Source organism: Rattus norvegicus, chromosome 2 (assembly GCF_021556685.1).
Source record: "Rattus norvegicus strain SHRSP/BbbUtx chromosome 2, alternate assembly SHRSP_T2T, whole genome shotgun sequence".
In the NCBI taxonomy this organism is placed as follows: Eukaryota; Metazoa; Chordata; class Mammalia; order Rodentia; family Muridae; genus Rattus; species Rattus norvegicus.
The window spans coordinates 153,398,712-153,422,062 of record NC_141535.1 but is presented as its reverse complement, the minus strand read 5'-3'; the positions used below and the strand labels follow the sequence as shown (position 1 = coordinate 153,422,062).

The 23,351-nt window shown below is 38.3% G+C and overlaps 1 protein-coding gene across 4 annotated transcripts in view; it reads right to left on the bottom strand.

Annotated features, from left to right (window-relative positions):
- Positions 1 to 3,475: 3,475 nt before the first annotated feature.
- The window catches only part of Mlf1 (myeloid leukemia factor 1), a 32,986-nt gene continuing 13,110 nt past the window's right edge, over positions 3,476 to 23,351 (bottom strand). Inside the window, 6 exon segments of one of the 4 annotated variants that reach the window (NM_001107680.1) lie at positions 3,476 to 3,773; positions 5,395 to 5,524; positions 12,143 to 12,302; positions 13,478 to 13,606; positions 15,282 to 15,365; positions 17,597 to 17,641. In NM_001107680.1, the coding sequence (NP_001101150.1) occupies positions 3,668 to 3,773; positions 5,395 to 5,524; positions 12,143 to 12,302; positions 13,478 to 13,606; positions 15,282 to 15,365; positions 17,597 to 17,641 (654 nt within the window). In that variant the 3' untranslated portion in view covers positions 3,476 to 3,667. 4 annotated transcript variants of the gene reach the window in all.

Here is a 23,351-nt window from a genome sequence, read left to right as displayed (position 1 = left end):
ACATATACTGCCACCCAATTAGACAAGATGGATGAAGCAAAGAAGTGCAGACCGACAGGAGCCGGATGTAGATCGCTCCTGAGAGACACAGCCAGAATACAGCAAATACAGAGGCGAATGCCAGCAGCAAACCACTGAACTGAGAATAGAACCCCCGTTGAAGGAATCAGAGAAAGAACTGGAAGAGCTTGAAGGGGCTCGAGACCCCATATGTACAACAATGCCAAGCAACCAGAGCTTCCAGGGACTAAGCCACTACCTAAAGACTATACATGGACTGACCCTGGACTCTGACCCCATAGGTAGCAATGAACATCTTAGTAAGAGCACCAGTGGAAGGGGAAGCCCTGGGTCCTGCTAAGACTGAACCCCCAGTGAACTAGCCTGTTGGGGGGAGGGCGGCAATGCGGGGAGGGTTGGGAGGGGAATACCCATAAGGAAGGGGAGGGAGGAGAGGGGAGGGGGGAGGGGGGAGGGGGGAGGGGGATTTTTGCCCGGAAACCGGGAAAGGGAATAACACTCGAAATGTATATAAGAAATACTCAAGTTAATAAAAATAAAAATAAAAAAAAATAAAAGCTACCTCTTGCTTTTACATCAAGAATGGCTACTTGTGATTCCTGGGGGCACCCCACCCCGCGATCGGAGCGAGAAACGCGGCTCCCTGTTTAGGGGTACGCTCTTTCAATATATTTTTACAACAACAGTAAAATGTTAGAGAGATTTTGCTAAGGAGTACTTTCTGGCTTTTGTGAAATATTTCACAGCCAACACATGGCTTAGACAATGAGTGACTGTTTAAAAGGGGACGAAGAACAGTTTGCATCAGGTTTAAACGTTAATGATCAAAGAATATATGCCTATGGGAAAATTATCACGCCATGTCTCCTTTGAAAACCAACAAAATCTGGCACCTTGATCTTCCCAATAGTTGTATCTCTTTAAGGGTCTATGCAGGATCCCTGGAGAAACATATAAATTGGGCCACATACAGCACACTATATGACAATCTCTAAATGACATATAATTTGTATGTGTTCCCTATAAAATCACTGCTGCTAAGAGACACATGTCTTTTTAATACTTGTTTGATTTCTATAGAAGACAGATCAAAAGGGAAAAGGTATGTTTACATATTCTGTAACTGCTATGATTAAAAGAGTATCACAGTGAAGCAGTTATTAAGGTGCCTTGAGATTTGACTGTAATTATGTAAAGTTATATTATTATGTAGGAAAAAGCAGATTAAGTTATCTATTGAAATTTTGCTCTATCATGTCAAATTATATAAAATATTATTTAAAATCAAGCCTTTTACTATGGAGATGGCTCAGTTGGAAAAATGCTTGCCTTGTGAGTACAGGGCCTGGGCTGGATCCTGAATACCTACATAAAAGAGATAAGTGTGGTGGTGTGTGTTTATGATTCACGTTTGGGGACAGGGACACTGACAAGTATCTGGGGCTGGCTAACCAGACAACTTAAGTTTAATGGGTGAGCATTAGACCAATGAGAGGCCTTTTTTGAAAAATAAGTGGATGACAACTGAGGAACCAACACTGGAGATTGTCCAGGGGCCTCTACATATATGTGCACATGAACCCATACACAAATGTGCACTGGTTACATAAATGCACACATAGAAAATGAAATAAAAGTATTTGCAATATGACAACTTCCCAGTGCTGTTATTGGTTTCCTAAACCATGCATAAGAGGGCCATTTTAACTCATACATGCTCAATTAATTTTAGTTATCAAATGAATGACCACATTTAAAAAATGTAATGACCAATTAAGGACATAATACAAAAATCAGTAAAATTAACAAGCATATATTATCGTTAGCTAGTGAAGTGTGAGCATAATTTTACTCCTTAGAAAATACTGAGATTTTTTTGATGTTGTTTTCCTTGATAAAAATTATGAATTAAGCTCTCTATATTCTTATAAACTTCACCCCCAACTTCTATACAGATAGGTTAGTGCTTGAATCCTAGAGTAAAAAGGCTGACTGGATTCTTAAATGGTGTAAGTAAAGGAGGAGCAACTGAGTTATTACCACCTTGCTCAGGAATACATGTCTAATGAATTTTGAGAACATCAATTACTCTAGTTTTCAAAACAGTAAATGTACTTTTTTAGTGTATAAAGAATCTCTCGTTAAGCATCGACAAGACAGAAATAGGCAACATTAAAAATTTAAAGAGAAAGGACATATAAATTATATAAATTATATGTGTGATATGGAACAAACCCTATACCACATGCAGAAATTACAATAAAATTCATGTACATTAGCAATTTAAAATATTTTCTTGAAATGAAACTGATTATTCCTGTTCTTTTTAAAAGTAATAATTTCTTATAAAATACTAATGGTATATATGTATGTATGTATAAGTAATTTAGTTTTGAGATAGGGTCTTTTACCCTAGAGTCCAAGACCTCAAAGTCACCGCAATTCTCCTGCCTCACCCTCTAGGATTTCTGGATCAGAGGTATGAGCCTGTTATGAGGGGCATAAGATGTACCATGCCTGGATCACTAATATAGCTTTATTATTTTCTAAGCTAGCTAATTCTATAGCACATTATAAAATTTGGGAAATACTATACTTTGATTCACGCCACTCTACTGTGGTGTCAGCAGACATTGGATGTGTTTTATTTTAAGATCTTACTTTTGTGTACTGAACTAAGTGACAGAACCAGTTCATAACTGTTGGGGATTGATTCTAATGCTTTGTTTTAATTCGGCTCCAAAAATCACACAGAAATCTGCATGTCCAGACGCTGAAGGTCCCTGACCACAACTGGTTTTTGATTAATCAATAAAGAGTCAATGGCTAATGGCTGGGCAGGGTGAAAGATGTAAGACTTTTAAGACTCCAGGGCAAGAAATGCAGGAGGAAGAAGGAATTCCGCTATGAGAGGGGCATAAGATGTACCATGCCATGAAGGGGAAGCAGAAATATCAGAATTAAGAGTCAGGAAAGCGGGCCCCAGGGGCCATTGCCTTGACTGGGTCTCAGATGTTAACTCAGGAATATTGGAGGGGAGTGTGTGCTAGCTGTGGAGAGGTTTAGAAATGCCCAACCATTGAGCTAGTAGGCATATTAAAAATAATGCTCTGTGTGTGTGTGTGTGTGTGTGTGTGTGTGTGTGTGTGTGTGTGTGTGTGTGTGTGTATGTCCTTTATTTGTGAATCCAGAACTCTTGGGCAGGTGCATTGAGCTCAGAGCGGTTTAACAATTCACTGCTACACAGAACCATCACCATGGTAAGTATGCAAGGGTTTATGAACTTACACTGTAGATAAATGTAGTGTATCTATTATTAAAAATACTATATTTGAGTCAGTTGTATTTATACATTGTCATATCAAAATAATTGAGAAAGTAAAATCAGCATGGGTTTTAAAGTTAGTACATCTTAAAGAGTTTTATATAGACAGTTAACCAATTTAACCACATTGTTGAACATCAAAATTTTATTCCTAAAGTATGAACAATGTAAAGCTAAAACTTACAAGATTATTCATATTCAGAAGAAAGCTGCAAAGTACACACTGATTTAACAACAGGAGATTGGTCTTTTGTATATTATCTAGCACCATGCCATGACTCTGTTAAAATAACCAACTAAACAAATGAAATGCACGGCTATTTATTTTTTGGTGATTTTCACAGGTGATCCTTTGACATTGAGTTTGTCCACAAAAATGTTTGCTCTTCTTCCACTCTCAATGGTTGAATTTCGATGAATTTTCTCTCTAAGAAATATACATATGACTATTAATACCATTTATAAATACTCAATGGTTTATAAGTCACTGCAAATAAGTTAAAAGCCACTGTAGTTTAGAGTTTTATCTGCAAAGTTCCTTATTAACTCTAGACAATTACTTTATTGAACATCATACAAGAAAGTAGAAGCTATTTTTCCTAAGATTTACTGAATCACTTGCAGCTTAAACAATGTCAAAAATGGTGGCCATAGCGATAGTTATACTCACAGCTCCTGAATTGTGCCACCCAAGTGTCAAAGTGAATCGATAGTCACACATACCTAATAGTTAACATGTTGGCCAGCACACTATCACGTGGTAATTCACTTCTGAAAATTCTACTGGATAGAACTACTGAGCGAAAAATGCAGCTGCTAGGGCCATAGATTTACAGAACATCTGAAGTGAACATACTTTCTTTAACTGGGACCTAGATTTTGTGTTTGATCAATGTTCAAGACAAATATTATCAAAAAGTTAGAGACAAGTTTTAAAGTCTTGTTATAGAATGTATTCAGGCTCTAAATTCCTAAGCAAGTACTTTCAAAGATACTAGGCCAGCTCGTGGACTTTTACACAAGGCTTCCGAATCACAGGGCATCCATTCGTCCAGGAGGCCTTCTCCCATCCCACACTCTTGGAGCCTAGGCTGGATTTCTGTTTCAAGAAACTTGAAGTTTCTCCCAAGAACTTGGGAGTCAAGTCATGGGTCCCAAGAATTAACTTCAGAATATGTACTAAATGTATAAAAGCTATACATTTTAATATGTGGTTTCAACAAAACTTCCCAGTTATTCTAAAAGCAATTTCAAAGATGAAAGTTTTTATAAAATTTAAAATTTTTATAAAATATCTAGTGCATACGAAATACCAAATTATATTAATTACTTACTCAATATTATTACATATTATGAAAGCACTTAAAATTCATTTATAATTAAATGCTGAATTTTGACTTGGGAAGAAAGTTAAGTTTTAAAAATACAAAACCTTTTCTCTTATACTGTCTATATAAATATCTAAACCTTGTGTGAAGTGGACGACTTTAAAAATTTACACTAGGAACTGTTTATAATATATATTATAGCATATACAATTTCTTTAAGATTGTTGATATCAAATTTTTCCTGGTAATAAAGTACAGTTCTAAAATACTATTTGTTGGTTTTCAGAAACAAAGTTTGATTTGTATGGACTATGTAGATTAAATATACAGTTCCTTATATCATAATCGATACACCTTGGATATTCTTAAGAACCTGATAAGAGGTAAAGTTACACAACTCTTTTAGTGTTGTGTTTGTGTATGAGGATGACAGTACATATGTGTTGGTGTGTATGTGCATCTATAGAGGTCATAACAGTTTTGGTTACCGTTGTTTAGGCTTTGACTTGCATGGTAAGCTGGGTATCAGTCACTTCTTCCTCGGTGTTGGGATTATAGCTGCGTGCTACTATGTCAGGCTACTTTCTTTTTTTAATTAAGTTTTGAGGATTAAACATACTGATTGTCCGGCAAAACCTTTACTGAATGAGCTATCTCTCCAACCTAACCTCCATAACTTGTAAATCTCTTTAAAAGCATGTTTTTAGAAATAGCCTTTACCTCCTTTTGAGTTCCCGTGACCCTAGATGCTCATGATCCACGTTTCGCATTCCAGTGTTTCCTGATCGGCCAATAGGCTTGTACTTCAGAACTTCATTTTGCCACTCATCGTCAAAAGCATGAGCATCGCCTATATTAAATATCAAAATCAAGGGAACAAGTACTTAGGTTTCTTCTGTTAGTTTTGCCTTGGGTCATTACACACCTCATGAAGCCTAGCCTTACAACAGGCAGAAGCTTCTGCAACATTCCCTTTCTTATTCCCCTCATATTCACTCTCTGGTTACTGACAATATGGTTTTCCACTTGTCTTCTTGATTATCCTATTCTGTATGGACTAGATGATTCAAGTATACTCATTTATGAAATCTCTTTTCGAATCACCTCATAATGACCATGATGCTCTGAATCATTTCACAGAGACCATAATGCCCTCTATGTTCTTGGACACTTCTTCAGAAGCTTGCATTTTTATTCAGCTCTTCATGTTCCTAATGACTTCTTACCTTGGTGTCAGTTTCCTTACAAGTTGTGATATCATGACGTCATAAACTAACTGCCATAAAAACAATACATAGATGCATTTTAGATTACCTTTATAAAAACATCTCAAATTTGATTTTTCCAACATATTGACCATTACAAAACCCTCAGTGTATATATATCTACATACATATATGTATATATAACTTATCTTTTAAATTATATGTATATGTGAGTGAGGATAAGCACATACAAGTGCTGGTGCCCTTGGAGGCCAGAGGCATCTCTCTGGAGCTGTAGTTAAAAGTACTTGTGAGCCACCTGATGATGCATCCCACACAGGGTGACCCTGGAACCCTGACTAGGGCCTCCAAGGGATTTAAGAAATGGCAAGTAGACCCACAAACAGAAAGCTGGGATCAGAAGGGGTATAAGCACCAACTACCCCCAACAACCACCTAGAACCTCACTGGTTTTACTGAGCAGCACAGTGGGAGGGGTTAGCTAGAGGTGTACAAGAGGCACCTGTAGACAAGTAGTCTGAATCTACAAAGACATCCAGGAGAAGGAAGCTGATGTTGCTAGCTTTTGGACACACTGTAAACATTCAAACTTAGACGTGAGGAAGAAGGCTTTGCCAATTCCTAAGCTGACCCATATAGGGAATGCTTTTGCCAATTTCTCATCGGTCTGAGGCCTTGGTCCTTGTCATGGCTGTACCCACATCAATGATATACATTCATTTAGGACTTCACTCATTTAGGGCTTCCTTCTGCTCTCTACATAGTGGGACTCGAACTAGGGTCCTCTGTAAGAGTAGAATGTAGTCTTAATGACTAACCCATCACTCTAGGCGACTCTTAATAAGATCACAATTATTATAATAAAGAAAGGTCAAGTTATTTGGCTTTCTCTTATGGCATAAGAATACTTTATTATAGTTATTATTATTATTTTTTTATTAACTTGAGTATTTCTTATTTACATTTCGAATGTTATTCCCTTTCCCGGTTTCCGGGCAAACATCCCCCTAATCCCTCCCCCTCCCCTTCTTTATGGGTGTTCCCCTCCCCACCCTCCCCCCATTGCCGCCCTCCCCCCAACAATCACGTTCACTGAGGGTTCAGTCTTAGCAGGACCAAGGGCTTCCCCTTCCACTGGTGCTCTTACTAGGATATTCATTGTTACCTATGATGTCAGAGCCCAGGGTCAGTCCATGTATAGTCTTTAGGTAGTGGCTTAGTCCCTGGAAGCTCTGGTTGCTTGGCATTGTTGTACATATGGGGTCTCGAATCCCATAGTTATTATTTCTATATGTGTGTTTGTGCATGTGTTTTGGCCTATACAACAACTTCTAAGAGTAGGTTCTCTCTCTCACCAGGTAAGACCTTAAAGGTTAAACTTGAGCTGTTAGATTTGGTAATAATTACCACTTAACCCGCCCATAAGAGTAATTTTTAGCTAATTCAAATATAATTTCTTTTTCTGAATGATGAATTACTTTTTAAGCTCTTTACTATGATAAAACATTATTCAAAGTACTTTCTGAAAATTTAAGATACATGTACTGACATTTCAATATAATTCAATTTTAATTAAAGCATAAAAGCTTGATTAATGTGTATTTGGACAAAATGAATACTTTGTCAATTAATAAAGTTAGTAATTTTAATATAATTTAAAATATAATGACAAAAGTTAGGCACTGGAAGGGTTTAAATGCATTAAAGAATGAATACAAATATTTAGAAAACAAAGATTTGCTTAGTATTAAGTATATTATCTTATATGTACTAGAAATTAAAATTATCTGTACAAACTGTAGAAGTTATAATCTATTTACAATGAAACTTTTAGGTAACCATTTAGAATACCATTGAAAAATAATAGGTTTTTGCAGTTATAATGGTGGGATAATTGAGCACAGTATGAACAAATAGCAAAGTAATCAAGTTGAAAAGATGTTTATACATGCCTAAAACTATTAAAAAGAAATTCATCAAAATTTGAGTGGTACCTTGGGATTGAAGTTATGATTGATTTTTTTATTGGATATTTAAAATTTTTTTTTCTTTTTTTTTTTTTTTTCAGAGCTGGGGACCGAACCCAGGGCCTTGCGCTTGCCTAGTGCTCTACCACTGAGCTAAATCCCCAACCCTAAATTTACATTTCAAATGTTATTCCCTTTCCCAGTTTCCCAGACATAAGCCCCATATCCCATCAGCTTCCCCTTCTTTTATAAGGTTGTTCACCTCCCCATTCACCCCCGCCTTCCAACCCTCCCAAAATTCCCTTACACTCGGGATCCAACCTTAGCAGGACCCAGGGCTTCTCCTTTCTTTGGTGCCCAATAAGGCCATCCTCTACTACATATGCAGATCCATGGGTCAGTCTTTGGGTAGTGGTTTAGTCCCTGGAAGCTCTGGTGGGTTGGCATTGTTATTCTTACGGGGATGCAAGCCCCTTCAACTCTTTCAATCCTTTCTCTAATTCCTCCAACAGGGGTCCTGTTCTCAGTTCAGTGGTCTGCAGCTAATATTCATCTTTGTATTGGACATGCTCTGAATGTGTCTCTCAGGAGACATCTATATCCAGTTCCTGTCAGCATGCACTTAGCTTCATCAATCTAATCTAGTTTTGGTATATATATATATATATATATACCAAATATATATACCATATATATATATATGGGCTACATGTGGGGCAGGCTTTGAATGCCTGCTCCTTCAGTGTCTGCTCCAAACTTTGCCTCCATATCCCTTCCTATGAATATTTTTGTTCCCCCTTTTAAGAAGGACTGAAGCATCCACACTTTGGTCATCCTTCTTCTTGAGCTTCAAGTGGTCTGTGGATTGTACCTTGGGTAATTCAAGGTTTTGGGTTAATATCCACTTATCACTGAGTGCATACCATGTATGTTTTTCTGTAATTGGGTTACCTCACTCAGGATGATATTTTTTAGTTCAATCCATTTGCCTACTAATTTCATGAAGTCATTGTTTTTGAGAGTTGAGTAGTACTCCATTGTATAGATGTACCACATTTTCTGTATCCATTCCTCTGTTGAAGAGCTTCTGGCTATTATAAATAAGGCTGCTATGAACATAGTGGAGCATGCGTCTTTGCTGTATGTTGGAGCATCTTATGGGTATATGCCCAGGAGTGGTATAGCTGGGTCCTCAGGTAGTGCAATGTTTTCTGAGGAACCTCCATACTGATTTCCAGAGTGGTTGTACCAGTTTGCAATCCCACCAACAGTGGAGGAGTGTTCCTCTTTCTCCACATCCTCACCAGCATCTGTTGTCATTTGTTTTTGATCTTAGCCATTCTGACTGGTGTGAGGTGGAATCTCAGGGTTGTTTTGATTTCTATTTCCCTGATGACTAAGGATGTTGAACATTTCTTTAGGTACTTCTCAGCCATTTGACATTCCTCAGCTGAGAATTCTTTGTTTAGCTCTGTACCCCATTTCTAATAGGGTTATTTGATTCTCTGGAGTCTAACTTTTGAGTTTTTTGTATATTTTGGATATTAGCCCTCTATCAGATGTAGGATTAGTAAAGATCTTTTTCCAATCTGATGGTTGCCGTTTTGTCCTAATGACAGTGTCTTTTGCCTTACAGAAGCTTTGCAGTTTTATGAGGTCTCATTTGTCAATTCTTGATCTTAGAGCATGAGCCATTGGTGTTTTGTTCAGGAAATTTTCCCCAGTGCCCATGTGTTCGAGACTCTTCCCCACTTTTTCTTCTATTAGTTTGAGTGTATCTGGTTTGATGTGGAGGTCCTTGATCCACTTGGACTCAAGTTTTTTACAGGGTAATAAAAATGGATTGATTTGAATTCTTCTACATGCTGACTTCCAGTTGAACAAGCACCATTTGTTGAAAATGCTATCTTTTTTCCATTGGATGGTTTTAGCTCCTTTGTCAAAGATCAAGTGACCATAGGTATGTGGATTCATTTCTGGGTCTTCAATTCTATTCCACTGATCTAGCTGCCTGTCTCTGTACCAATACCATACAGTTTTTATCACTATTGCTCTGTAATACTGCTTGAGGTCAGGGATGGTGATTCCCCCAGAAGTTCTTTCATTGTTGAGGATAGTTTTCACTATCTTGTTTTTGTTTGTTTATTTTTTTTCTTGTTCCAAATGAATTTGAAAATTGTCTCTTTGGACCATTTACTTGGAAAGTTGTTTTTCAGCCTTTTACTCTGAGGTGTATTTCCCGTATGCAGCTGAATACAGGGTCCTCATTGCGTATCCAGTTTGATAATCTGTGTCTTTTTATTGGGGAATCGAGTCCATTGATGTTAAGACATATTAAGGAATAGAGATTGTTGCTTCCTGTTATTTTCATTGTTAGAGGTGGAATTATGTTTGTGTGTCTCTCTTCTCTAGGTTTTTGTTGCAAGATTAGTTTCTTGCTTTTTCTAGAGTGTAGTTTTCCTCCTTGTATTGGAGTTTTCCATCTATTATCCTTTGTAGGGCTAGATTTGTAGAAAGACATTGTGTAAATTTGGTTTTGTCATGAAATATCTTGGTTTCTCCATCTATGTTAATTGAGAGTTTTTGCTGGATATAGTAGCCCGAGGTTGGTATTTGTGTTCTCTTAGGGTCTGTGTAACATCTGCCCAGGATCTTCTGGCCTTCATAGTCTCTGGTGAGAAGTCTGGTGTAATTCTGATAGGTCTGCCTTTAAATGTTACTTGATCTTTTCCCCTTACTGCTTTTAATATTCTTTGTTTTGTGCATTTGGTGTTTTGACTATTATGTGACGGGAGGAGTTTCTTTTGTGTTCCAATCTATTTGGAGTTCTGTAGGCTTCTTGTATGCTTATGGGCATCTCTTTCTTTAGGTTAGTGAAGTTTTTTCTTTAATTTTGTTGAAGATATTTATTAGCCCGTTAGGTTGGGAGTCTTCACTCTCTTCAATACCTATTATCCTTAGGTTTGATCTTCTCATTGTGTCCTGCATTTCCTGCATGTTTTGGGTTAGGAGCTTTTTGTGTTTTACATTATCTTTGACAGTTGTGTCAATGTTTTCTGTGGTATCTCCTGCCCCTGAGAGTCTCTCTTCTATCTCTTGTATTCTGTTGGTGATGCTTGTGTCTATGACTCCTGATCTCTTCCCTAGGTTTCCTATTTCTAGGGTTGTCTCCCTTTGTGCTTTCTTTTTTGTTTCTATTTCCATTTTTAAATCCTGGATGGTTTTGTTCAATTCCTTTACCTGCTAGGTTGTGTTTTCCTGTAATTCTTTCAGGGATTTTTGTGTTTCCTCTTCAAGGGCTTCTACTTGTTTACTTGTGTTGTCCTTTATTTTTTTAAGGGAGTTATTTATGTCCTTCTTAAAGTCCTCCATCATCATCATTAAATGTGATTTTATATTTAAATCTTGCTTTTCCAGTGTGTTTGGCTATCCAGTATTTTCGTTGGTGGGAGAGTTGGGCTCTGATGATGCCAAGTAGTCTTGGTTTCTGTTGCTTAGGTTCCTGTGCTTGCCTCTTGCCATTGGATTGTCTCTGGTGTTAGCTTGTCTTGCTGTGTATGACAGTGGCTTTTGTGTCAGCACTGCTGTAGTCCTGTTTTCTTTTAACTGGATCTGGGAACAGGGAGTTCTCAGGTGTGTAGGCACTCTTGTCGGCTTTCAGCTCCCAGTGCAGGCAGAATCCGAAAGGGAGTCCGGCCTCTGACTGCTCCTAGCCTGTGCCCAAGGAGAACAGATGGCACTAGGCGATTTCCTCTTGGGTCAGGACTGTGAGCAGAGAGTAGTCTCCTCTGAGTTCTCCAGGAGTGTCCGCACTTCTGAGGTCCAGCTCTCCCTCCCACGGGATTTGGGTGCAGGCAGCTGTGTGACCAGTTCAGTTTAGTCTATGACTGACATTTATTTGTTCCTTTAAACTTTTTATTTGATGCTTGACAATCAAAAAATTAAAAAGGTCATTTTGCCTATTGATATTACTAAAAAAAAACCCTCAAAATCTTTAATTTTATCATCTTATAAGAAACCAGATTGGTATCTCAGATTAACAAATTGTACTTTGTTATAAAAATATATATTAGATGATAGAACCACAATTGTATAATTTTGATAAAAATTTCCTACACATTCTTTGTAAGCTATCTGAATAAAAATTAAAATCCATGAAATTCTAGAAATGTAGCTGCTATTTCAACTACTTTCGACAATTATGTGTATGTGTGTGTATGTATGTGTGTGTGTGTGTGTGTGTGTGTGTGTGTGTGTGTGTGTGTGGTGACTTACTTTCATTCATATTGATGAACTCCTGGTCGACCTCTTCATCTCCAGTCTTGTTGTTCTTTGACTTTCTAATGACATGAGCTCGGTCATGGATATGATGACCGACAGCCATTCTTTCTAGTCCACTGTCAGAATCTCTTATCGCTTTTCTGGTTTCTTTTACCTTTAAAAGTACAGTGAAATTTATTTAGTTAATACTTATCTATTTCAGAATGGATTCTATTCTATATTCTTCAGGGTCTGTTTATGAAGTAAGGCCATGGGCTTGCTGCCTCCAATGTCCATTATTTTGTATAATTAATGAGTAACTATACCCAGTTCTATTATCAACATGATGTGGTAATAAAATCACTAATATTTCTTCAACTATTTACAACTTAATCTTTTCTAAGTCATAATAAAATATTAAAACAATGTTATACAAAACTTGGTTACATAAATAAATTATAAAAAATAAAAGTTATATAAAATCTTCAACATTGTCTTTGACAATGTGTAATGGATAGAAGCCAATAAATGTAATTACTCACTGCTTATGTTGAAGGGCTTGGGTCTCATGACGCCTACCTACCAACTCCAAAGATTATTAATATGATTTTCATGTGGCATCTATAATAGTTTACTTTAAGACTTCACTATATTCAGCAAACTAAAATGGCAGTGAATTTGCTAAACAATGCAAAGAGATCACCAACAGGTATGTTTGTATGTCAAAATTGAAATTCAGAATTACGTTATAGTCATTATTCAGTGATTCTAAAATCTTACTGTAATCTGCAAGGTAATAGAAAAATGGGAATTTTCATATCAGTTTGTAGAAGCCAAGAATTTTCATTACTATGGGTCAGTATTTAAAAATTTGTTTTTCCTCCCTGTTGCTTAATTCCCAGAAATAATGACTGAGAGTAATTATTTATTAATAAATGCCTAGACCATAAACTTCAGCTGGTTCTCTGACCTGCTCTTAAGGTATTATCCCTTTTATTCTAACCTTGGTTTAGCAGCATGGCCAGCCGGGTTCCTTTCATCCTCTTCCTACATCCATCTCCACAGAGCTCTTGGGGCAAAGATCCCCTGATGTCTATTCTAAGTTCAAGGTTTCCATAGTGATGAGCACCTTATACCTTGCCTCCCTCCTGTCCCTAACACTGTTAGACAAGATATATTTTCTATAACTTCCTAAAACACTAAGAATATTTAAAAAATTCCTCAATGCCAGGCATGATAGCCTACCAGCAATTTCACACTTTGAGACTGAAGCAGGAGTGGGGCAGTTTGAAGCCAGATGAGGCTATCCAATAAGACTTCATCTAAAACACAACAGTAATAAGCACTTACTCCTCCTGGAGCCCTACGGGTTTGAGTTGCAGCCTGGAAAACCTTTGGTGGTTCATCTCCTACTTTGGAATAGGTCATAACAGAGGAAGAACAAAACGAATGCCCATTTGGATCCATTGAAAGCTGGCCCTAGAGACAAAGGAAATTGTAAATTAAGATTCTAGTCAAATATGAAAGTTGAATGCCAAGAAGCAATACTATTAGCTGTATAGTGATGCAAATGGAACCTGGTGTCCTAATCTACTTTCATTTTTAGTGCTAATTTCTACTTCTCCTGTAAGGAATGATTATGTGACTCACATAATCTGCGTTTGTGTGGCTTAAATTTAAATAAAGATGCTAGAGTCCCTTAGGCAGAGGCTGTTTCCTCTAACAGCCTTGCCAACCAAGATCAGGTTATTAGGTATGTACCAGGGACTTTCATGCTTTCGTTGGGTACCAAATTGATAGATTTTGGCATTGTTAAATGATCCACAGAATTCCAACGGTCATTGGAATAAAATAGGTCACCTTCAGATTAAACCAAGTTACTTGTTTTGATCCTACTATTATAAGTAGAGCAGTAGAAGTATTAGTAATTGTTTAAAACATTTAGAGTGTATGGATCTAATCTAGCATATAAACTGTTTCTGTTTTCAGAAAATTTTAATACTAAAATTCAGTTGCTAGCATCCAATGAGTTTTTGAAAAGGTAATGATAAAACATGTAAATTTATAGAAAATGTTCATTTACAACAGGCTCAGAAGAATATATTGAGGTTGTATTTTTTTAATTGTATAAGTTTACTAATGCGACTTTTCAGACTTATAGGTTGTGAAATAGGTGAGAATATAATTATAAGATTTTTATTGACTAGAAAATATCATCCTGAGTGAAATAACCCAATCACAAAGAAAAACACATGGTATGCACTCACTGATAAGTGGATATTAGCCCCAAAGCTCAGATTACCCAATCCACAGACCACACGAAGCTCAAGAAGAAGGACGACCAAAGTGTGGATGCTTCAGTCCTTCTTAGAAGGGGTAAAAATATTCATAGGAGGAGATATGAGACAAGGTTTGGAGCAGAGACTGAAGGAAAGGCCATTCAGAGCCTGCACCATCTGTGGATCCAGCCCATATACATACAGTCACCAAACCCAGAGAGATTGCTGATCCCAAGAAGTGTATGCTGACAGGAGCCTGATATAGTTGTTTCCTGAGAGGCTCTGCCAGAGCATGACAAATACAGAGGCAAATGCTTACAGCCAACCATTGAACTGAGAACGAGGTCCCCATAGGAGAAGTTAGAGAAAAAAATTGAAGGAGCTGAAGGGGTTTGCAACCCCATAAGAACAACAATATCAACTAACTGGAGCTCCCAGGGACTAAACCACCACCCAAAGAGTACACAGACAGACCCATGGCTCCAGCTGCATATGTAGCAGAGGATGGCCTTCTTGGGCACCAAAGGGAGGAGAAGCCCTTGGTCCTGCCAAGGCTGGACCCCCCATTATAGGGGAATGTCAGGGCGGGGAGACGGAAAGGGGTGGGTAGTTGGGTGGGGTAAAGAAGATAACATTTAAAATGTAAATAAAAAATCCAATAAAAAAAGAAAATATCAGCAAGCTGATATAATATCTTGATATAATATAATACTTAAACATTTGTTTCAGGTACAAATTATTTAAGTATTGTATGTGTTAATCATATTAGTTTTTTTTTGCTATTTAACTACAGTTAAAGATGTTTGAAAGTCACTATAATACAAGATACCAATAACTAAGATTAATGTTCTCATCAGTTTATTTTTAGTACTTACAAAGTTTCTTTGTAACTCCTGTATACTGTTTCTCATATTTACCATCATCCGATCCATTGTCTGAAAAGGGTTGACATCTGCATGCTACAGGATATTAGGAGGTATATTAATTACATCAAGGATGTAAATAAGTCTTCCCAAAACAGATGAAAAAATTTCCCAACTTACTGTAAGATAATCATGCAGTAATCAACTAGAGAAAATAATTTAAGGAATATACAATAAGAGTTATTTGATAAAGAAAAAGAAGCATACACAAAATCTCAAACAGCCAACATAAATTAGAGAATTTCGCTGCATACACATACAAATTATACTCCTACGTATACATATTATACATAAACACATGCTTTGTGTATATAAATATTGTATATAGCATCTCTTGGCTTTCTTAAACCAGAGTTCTCCTTTTCCTCCAAGCTTTTCTTATCATCTCACTAATCCTTATGGTTTCAAAAGTCTTCTCTAGGGAGATGCCTCGGAAGGCGCATACTGCTCTTAACTTACATGGGACCCGAGCTCAGCTCCCAGAAGCCAAGCAGCTCTGTACTGTCTATAGCTCTACCTCCAGGTCCCAAGTGTCTGACTCTCTCTCTGGCCCCCATGGGTACCGAATTCATGAGTACAACACCCCCCTCCCGACATAAACACGTAATTAATTTTTTAAAAGTCATCTCTGATTGGACCTTACCATTACAAACGTTTTAGGCTGTGGGTGTGTGTGTCCTGTGGGTGTGTGTGTCCTGTGGGTTTGTGTGTCCTGTGGGTGTGTGTGTCCTGTGGGTGTGTGTGTCCTGTGGGTGTGTGTCCTGTGGGTGTGTGTCCTGTGGGTGTGTGTGTCCTGTGGGGGTGTGTCCTGTGGGGGTGTGTCCTGTGGGTGTGTGTGTCCTGTGGGTGTGTGTGTCCTGTGGGTGTGTGTGTCCTGTGGGTGTGTGTGTCCTGTGGGTGTGTGTGTCCTGTGGGTGTGTGTGTCCTGGGGGTGTGTGTGTCCTGTGGGTGGGTGTGTTCTGGGGGGGTGTGTGTCCTGTGGGTGTGTATGTCCTGTGGGTGGGTGTGTCCTGTGGGGGTGTGTGTTTGTATGTACCACAGTGGGAACTTGCTCAGTACTACTATCTTTGTGATACACTGCTTGTTTTCTGTCACGTGTCCTTCAGGAAGGAAAAATGTTACATCTCAGACTTCATAAATGCCGATAACTCAGATCTAATGCAAAGGAATGAAAAGAGGCTTTTCATGAGACTATAATACAAATATTCTAAATTCACCGTGTTCCAATCCTTAGATTACTCTTCGGTGTTAGAAACTAGTAAGGCAGATCAAAGTTAAAATGTGACAAGGTCTGCTAGAGAATAGCTACGCTTGTGTAGGAAGCAAGACAAAACAAAAATTCTTTGGCAACAAAGTCAGAGAAAAGTTTTCCAAATATTGTACATTGTCACCTGGAGAGTGTCAGTGGAGAATTATCATGCTCATGTGGAAGTCCAGCTTTCAAATACAATTATTGAGTCTCTTTGGAAATCAAGCGAATGTTCCCTTAATACCTGTTTTTCCATTTTTGGAGATTGATATTATACATTTTGATTAATTTACTGTAACCATCTTGATAGAAATGAAAATATTCTAAAATAAGGTATCTGTGTCTCTCTGGCTACTGAAATAATCATCAATAAATTGTATTTTCTGCAGGAATTTCATGGTGAGAAAATAAAAAGGTTGAAGCCTGGCACTGGCCAGTGGAGGAACATGTCTCCCAGAGAAAGATATCACATAATTATGACATCTTGTCAGATCTGGCAGGAGAGAGTATTGACCAGGACTGCCTACTTATAACACATCTTCCCTGTAGTCCATCGAAATCTCACAAAACAACCCTGAGGATGGAGTTGTGCAGGTCTCTGAATAGATCTCTTAGTTCTTCCCAAGGTGGTGACATCAAATACATCTATCTTTTCTATCTCAGCTGCTCACTATTGTCCGTTTAATGGCCCACTGAAGATCAGCGGGTAAGCCTGGCTTGCTAGTGCTATCAGCCCAGGTTCTGACCCTAACAACTCTGGTAAGTACGTTAGAAAACCCACGCCGGAAACATAATTTGGATTATAAAATTCTTGCTTTAATAAAAGTTCCTTAAATATTAAAAAAGAAAGAAAGAAAAGCCACACCTAAGCACGCAGGTACAGGTAACAGCGGTCTCCAGTACAAAGCCTAAAAGCCACTATGGAAGTTAGTGAGATGCACACAAACTCACTCTGCTTGAGTTAATGAAAGTGTCTGTTAAAAAAATGTAGCTAAAGTAATTTTCTCATGACACGAACCATTCCGCCAAACCTCCCAAAAGGCACAAGAGAAAAATTTGTTGCCTAAAGAGAGACAAACAAAACAAAACAAAACAAACAAACAATAAATTTTGGTTGCATTTAAGTATCATCATTACAGAACTTTTTAATAAAAAATGCTCAGTGCGTACTTTTAAAATTATCTGCTTATCAGTCATTGTATCTGCCTGGCCAGAAAATAAAGAATTCACAGTACTACTAAAAATATGTCTATTTAAATAAGGAAGTTGAAAGAAAAAGTCTTTGCTATAGACCAAGACAAAGTATAATGACCAGGATTAAAACGTTTTCTTTTGCTATTGCATTTCTTAAAGATCAGCTACTCCTCCCATAGCCAATCAAAACAAAAATAGTTAATCACCTTATTATCATCTTATCACTTATCATATAAGTAGACAGTGTTTGGTTTCACCCGGGGACAAGGGACTGAAGTTCATGTTTTACATAGCGAAGCACACCTGGCCTCCAGGTTCTCCCAGCATCTTTCAGTCCCTACCTGGCATACTCTGCCCCCAACCCTAAACTTTCCAGCCCAGGGGGCTGTCCTTTCCTCGGAGGCTCTTCCCTATATAATCCAGATATTTTGGTCTCTCTGTCTTCTTCTCTTTTTCTCTTTCTGTTTCCCCTCTCTCCCCGTCTTCCCATGGTGATTCCTCTGGCCTCAATCCTTGGGGCCAGTGAACTTGCCTGAGAGCAGTGTCCCAATAATCCTGCCTTTATTATAATAGAAGGTGGCTTGAATTGGCTCATTTCACAGTGGAGACATAACCTATAAGATAGTGCCGAAACCCAGGAGGAGTCCAGTTCCCAGCTCAATGGCCCAGGACTTTCCTGGCCAGGTGGGAACCACTTCTGTCCCTCTGTCTTTCTGTGCTGGATACATTTCTCAGGACTTCATGAGTTCCCATCGTCAGCTAGTCTATTAGGGTCCAGGACCCACCAGGCTCTTTCCACTGGGTCTTCCCAGCTCATTTGTTATAAAGGACACCATAATTGTCCATGACTACTACTTCCTGTTGACATTGGGGTACAATTTTGCCTTGGGGTGTGGTTGAAAAGCTGGAGTGTTGCCTCCTGAAATGTTCAGGAAGGTTGTTTCATTGCTGTCCGGGTTCTGTGGCCCATCTGCGACTAGGATGTGAGTGTATAGACGGAGAGGCTGTGGGGAACTGTTTTGAAGCTTTTCTGGATGCAGGCTCTGAGAGAGCACCTGGATGTCAGAAGGTATGAGTTTAGGGAGAAAACTTTTTTTAGGGGGTGTACTTTGAAATTCTTAGGCCCATTATCTTGGTAGTTGGAGGAGGAGGGATGGGGAGCCCTAGGAACAAGGAAAGGGAAATGGATCCAACCTCAGGAATGGGCAGTTGGGGAGGGAAACAGGCTGCTAACTGACAGTACTTATTTTGAGCCCATTTGACCAGTAAGAGGTGGATTCAAGTGGATTCCCTGAAGCTTACAAGAATAGAAATAAGAATTATATTGGTGCATCCAACATGTTTATGTTCTAAATATACATAATTTTATAATTATCACTGTACAGATATTTTAATTTGATGTCATCCCATTTGTCCAATTTTGCTTTTGTTAAGCACTAGGCATATTTCAAGTGTTCAACAGATATGTGAGCCTGTCCTCTACCTGAAGACAGAGGCACAAAGTAGACCAAAACACAAGCCCTTACTCACTAGAGACAGAAAGCACCCCCATTCTCATTCTCTCTCCCTCCCAGCCCGAGCATGTACACGTATGTATACACACACACACACACACACACACACACACGGAATTACCAGTCTATCAAAACTATGAGAAATAAATGTCTGATGTTTAAAAGTCATTCAGTCTAAAGTAATTTGTTTTATCAGCCCAATTATACAGGAAGATAAGGGACCAATAATTTTAGATTTAAATTTAAATATTGGTCTTGGACTTTCTATATATTCAGAATTACCTTCCTACTTGACTTTTTAATTTAATCATGACATTTATACAAGCACATTTCTTCTATGTGTTTTTCTCTTGATTTAAAGAAATTTTGGCAAGATGAATACAAATGGTTTGAAATAATGAATCTTGCCAACTACAGTTTCACAGAAGCATTATCTCTTTATTTGGCTACATATTTTTCATTCCAGTTTCTGTTACACATTTAGTGCTTTTAGTAAAAGTGTCTGTGAAAGTGACATTTATTTCTGTTTCAATAGGTGACCAATAAACTTAGAGCTGATTTGTATAAACATCTTCAGTGCATTTCCAGCTGGATTATACACAGGCTCATTTGTATGCTTACATGTAAGGTAAGAAGATTGCTTTCTCTTGCTCCTTCAAGAAGGCTATAAGTAGCTTATTTATGCATATAAATCCAAAGAGATACATGCTTTCTATAGTTATAAAAAGTATGATACAAAGAGTATTTTAATACTCAAATAACTTTCAATACTTACAACAAATGTGCTCTTGCATTGTCAATTTTTTCTGGTGTTAATCTTTAACGTTTTTAAATTTTTTAACTTTTATGAAAATTAATTAAATTATATGTATGTAATATGTATGTAGCATTAATTTACAATTTTATACATATAGCACTTATAAATGACATTATTTACTAATGAAAAGGAAAGTAACTTAAGTGTGATTACTTTTATTTGAAATGGCACATGTAGTTTTATTTATCAGGTTTTATGATGATCCAAACTATTTTGTTTTCTTTAAGTCTATTGCTTAGAAAATATGAAAATATTTTTCTAGAGTAACTTAGAATTCTTTTAGTAATTTAGAATTGATCAACCATGTTTACTGAATTCTAAATATATTTCAATTGCCAAGATCCATTTTAATAAATTCCTATGGATTTATTATTCTGTAATTGCCATTCCTGAGGCTGAAAAATAAAAGAGGTGAAACCCAAAATAGTTAACACATATATTAAACTTCGCCTTTTCATTTGTTGAATGTTTTTACCCTCCTATCCTGATGAGAATAGGCAGCTATATAAGTTGTGGTGGTCTGAAACTGTTTAGCCCAGGGAGTGGCACTATTAGAAAGTGAGGTCTTCAATCAACCAGAGTTTCCAGGGACTAAACCACTACTCAAAGACTACACATGAACTGACCCATGGCTTCAAATGCATATGTAGCAGAGGATGGCCTTGCTGGACACCAATGAAAGGAGAAGCCCTTGGTCCTACCAAGGTTGAACCCCCAGTGTAGGGGATTGTGTCGGGGGTGGGGTAGGGTGGGTGGGTAAGGAGGTGGATGGGGAGGGGAACACCCTTATAGAAGAAAGGGAGGGGGGGATAAGGGGCTTATGGACAGGAAACTGGGAAAGGGACTAAAATTTGAAATGTAAATAAAGAAATATGCAATTAAAAAAAAGAAAGTGGGGTCGGGGATTTAGCTCAGTGGTAGAGCGCTTGCCTAGCAAGCACAAGGCCCTGGGTTCGGTCCCCAGCTCCGGAAAAAAAAAAAAAAAAGAAAAAAAAAGAAAAAAAGAAAGTGAGGCCTTGTTGGAGGAGGTGTGGCCTTGTTGGAGGAAATGTGTCACTGTGTAGGCAAGCGTAGTGTCTCCTAGCTGCCTTTGAATCAAGATGTAGAATTCTCAGCTCCTCCTCTAGCATTAATTCAGCCTACATGATGCCATGCTTTCCACCATGAAGATAATGGACCCCCAGCCCCAATTTAATGTTGACCTTTATAGTAGTTGCCTTAGTCCTGGTGTCTATTTACAGCAGTAAAACCCTAAAACAGAAGTTGGTACCAGAGACTGGGGTATTGCTGTGATAGGCCTGACCATGATTTTGTTTCTATGAATGTAGATTTTGGAACTATGAATTTGGAAAGCAGTGGAACATTTTAAGTGTGGCTTAATGGGCCATCCTAGTGGAAATATAGAAGACAGTGGTGATGAGGGTAATTTGAACTCTGGGGGCCTGGCTCAGGGGTTTGAGAAGAGAAGAATTTTAGTATGTTGCCTGCAGATCATTCTTAAGTTTGGTGAAGAATGTGGCTGTTTTTGTTGTTTTGTTTTGTTTTGTTTTGTGTTTGAAGAATCTACCTGGATTTCACCAAAGAAAGGTAAAAAGATTCAGATTAATTGTATTAATAAAGGAAGTCTCAAAAGCCAAATATAGACTCTGGTTTATTCCCATGAAGAGCATTCTGATCAAGCATAAAAGGTTCAAGTAATAAAGGGCACTGAGCAGTAACATAGAGCTAAATCCTGTGTTCCAGGATATTAAATGCAATTAAGGAAGTGGTGACTTTGGGGCATGTTCCAACCCAGCTAAGCTTATTATTTATGCTTTTGCGGTTGAGCAAGGGATACTTATATCATATTAAGAGTTACTATTACCTGGTTATTGTTTTCATTTGGACTCAATCTGGAATGAACTGCAATCCAGAAATGGATACTACACCTGTGATCCAGACCTTAGGCTGGAAGACACACTTTTGATCCAGATCTGGAGGCAAAGTGGCCATGAAGAGCTTAGGTCCAGGTATGGTGGTATACACCTTTAATCCCAGGAAACAGAGACAAGCATGTGTCTGAGTTCAGGGCCAGTCTGGTACAGGGCAAGTTCCAAGTAGAGAAAAATTAGGACCATGTCTCTAATCCCAGCATTCAGGAGACAGAGGCATGAAGATTTCTGAGTTTTAGGTCAATCTCCTGAGCAAGTTCTAGGACAACCAAGTTTAGGCAGTGAGGGAGTTGGAAAACAGAAGGCTGGTGATGATGTAACAATATAACAAGGGGGCCATGTTCCAGCCTCAGCAAGCAGCAGAACTTGGCAGTTTTGGCCTAATCCATGGCCTGGCTTTAGAGTCCAGAAGAGAAAGGCCTATTGAACAGTTGATGCTGGTTCCCCGGAGCTAAGAAATTAGTGGTAATTAAGAAGAAACCAGCATCACTGAGGCAAAATCTTCTGAGAAGTGTTTTCTGGGAGCCACAAAGGAGATGTGTTCTAGAGATAGCCAAGGTTGTACCTCGTGCCGCAGCTGGACTTGGAAATGTGTAAGAACTACCAAGGTGGTACTAATTTTGAAGGTTATGAAGAGCAGATGAGGCTTGGTACTGTGTGAGGCCAGGAAAGGCCACTGGTGAAGGTGCAGCCTCAGTTGCAGCTGATAGCCCAGGATTGAAGGGGTCATGCAAAGCAGTTGAAGCTTGGCACCATAAAGAGAATCTGAGAGGCTTTTGGTGAAGCCTAGTTGTGGCAGAAGACCCCATAGTATTAGAAATATCAGTACCCTGGGAGGACCACCAAGAACAGCAGCAGAGGTAGAATCAATCAGAGCCTAGAGCGCTATAGACATTAGACCTTTAATCCCAGGATAGAGAAGTAACCCAAACCCTTTGGAGGAGCCTAAAAGATCATGTGTGGATTTCAGACATTGGAACAAGAAGCTGTAAAGTTGAAGTTGCTTTGGAGACACCAAGATATTACAGATACCAGAGCCGTGGGATACCTGCTGAGAAAGCTGCAAACAGAGTGGAACCAGCCAAAGAGAAGTGTTTGGTAGTCAACAAACCTGAAAGGAGTTAGAGATCTGAAGAGTGCTTGGACATGGAGATGCAAAGTTTGGAATTTGCCTAGCTGGTTTTTGGTCTTGCTTTGTTTTATTTAGTATTTCCCCACTATTACATTTTGAAATGGTAATGTACATTCTATGATGTTGGAAGTTTATGATGTTCTTTATTTTGATTTTATAGGTGATTATGGTTAAGTGACTACATG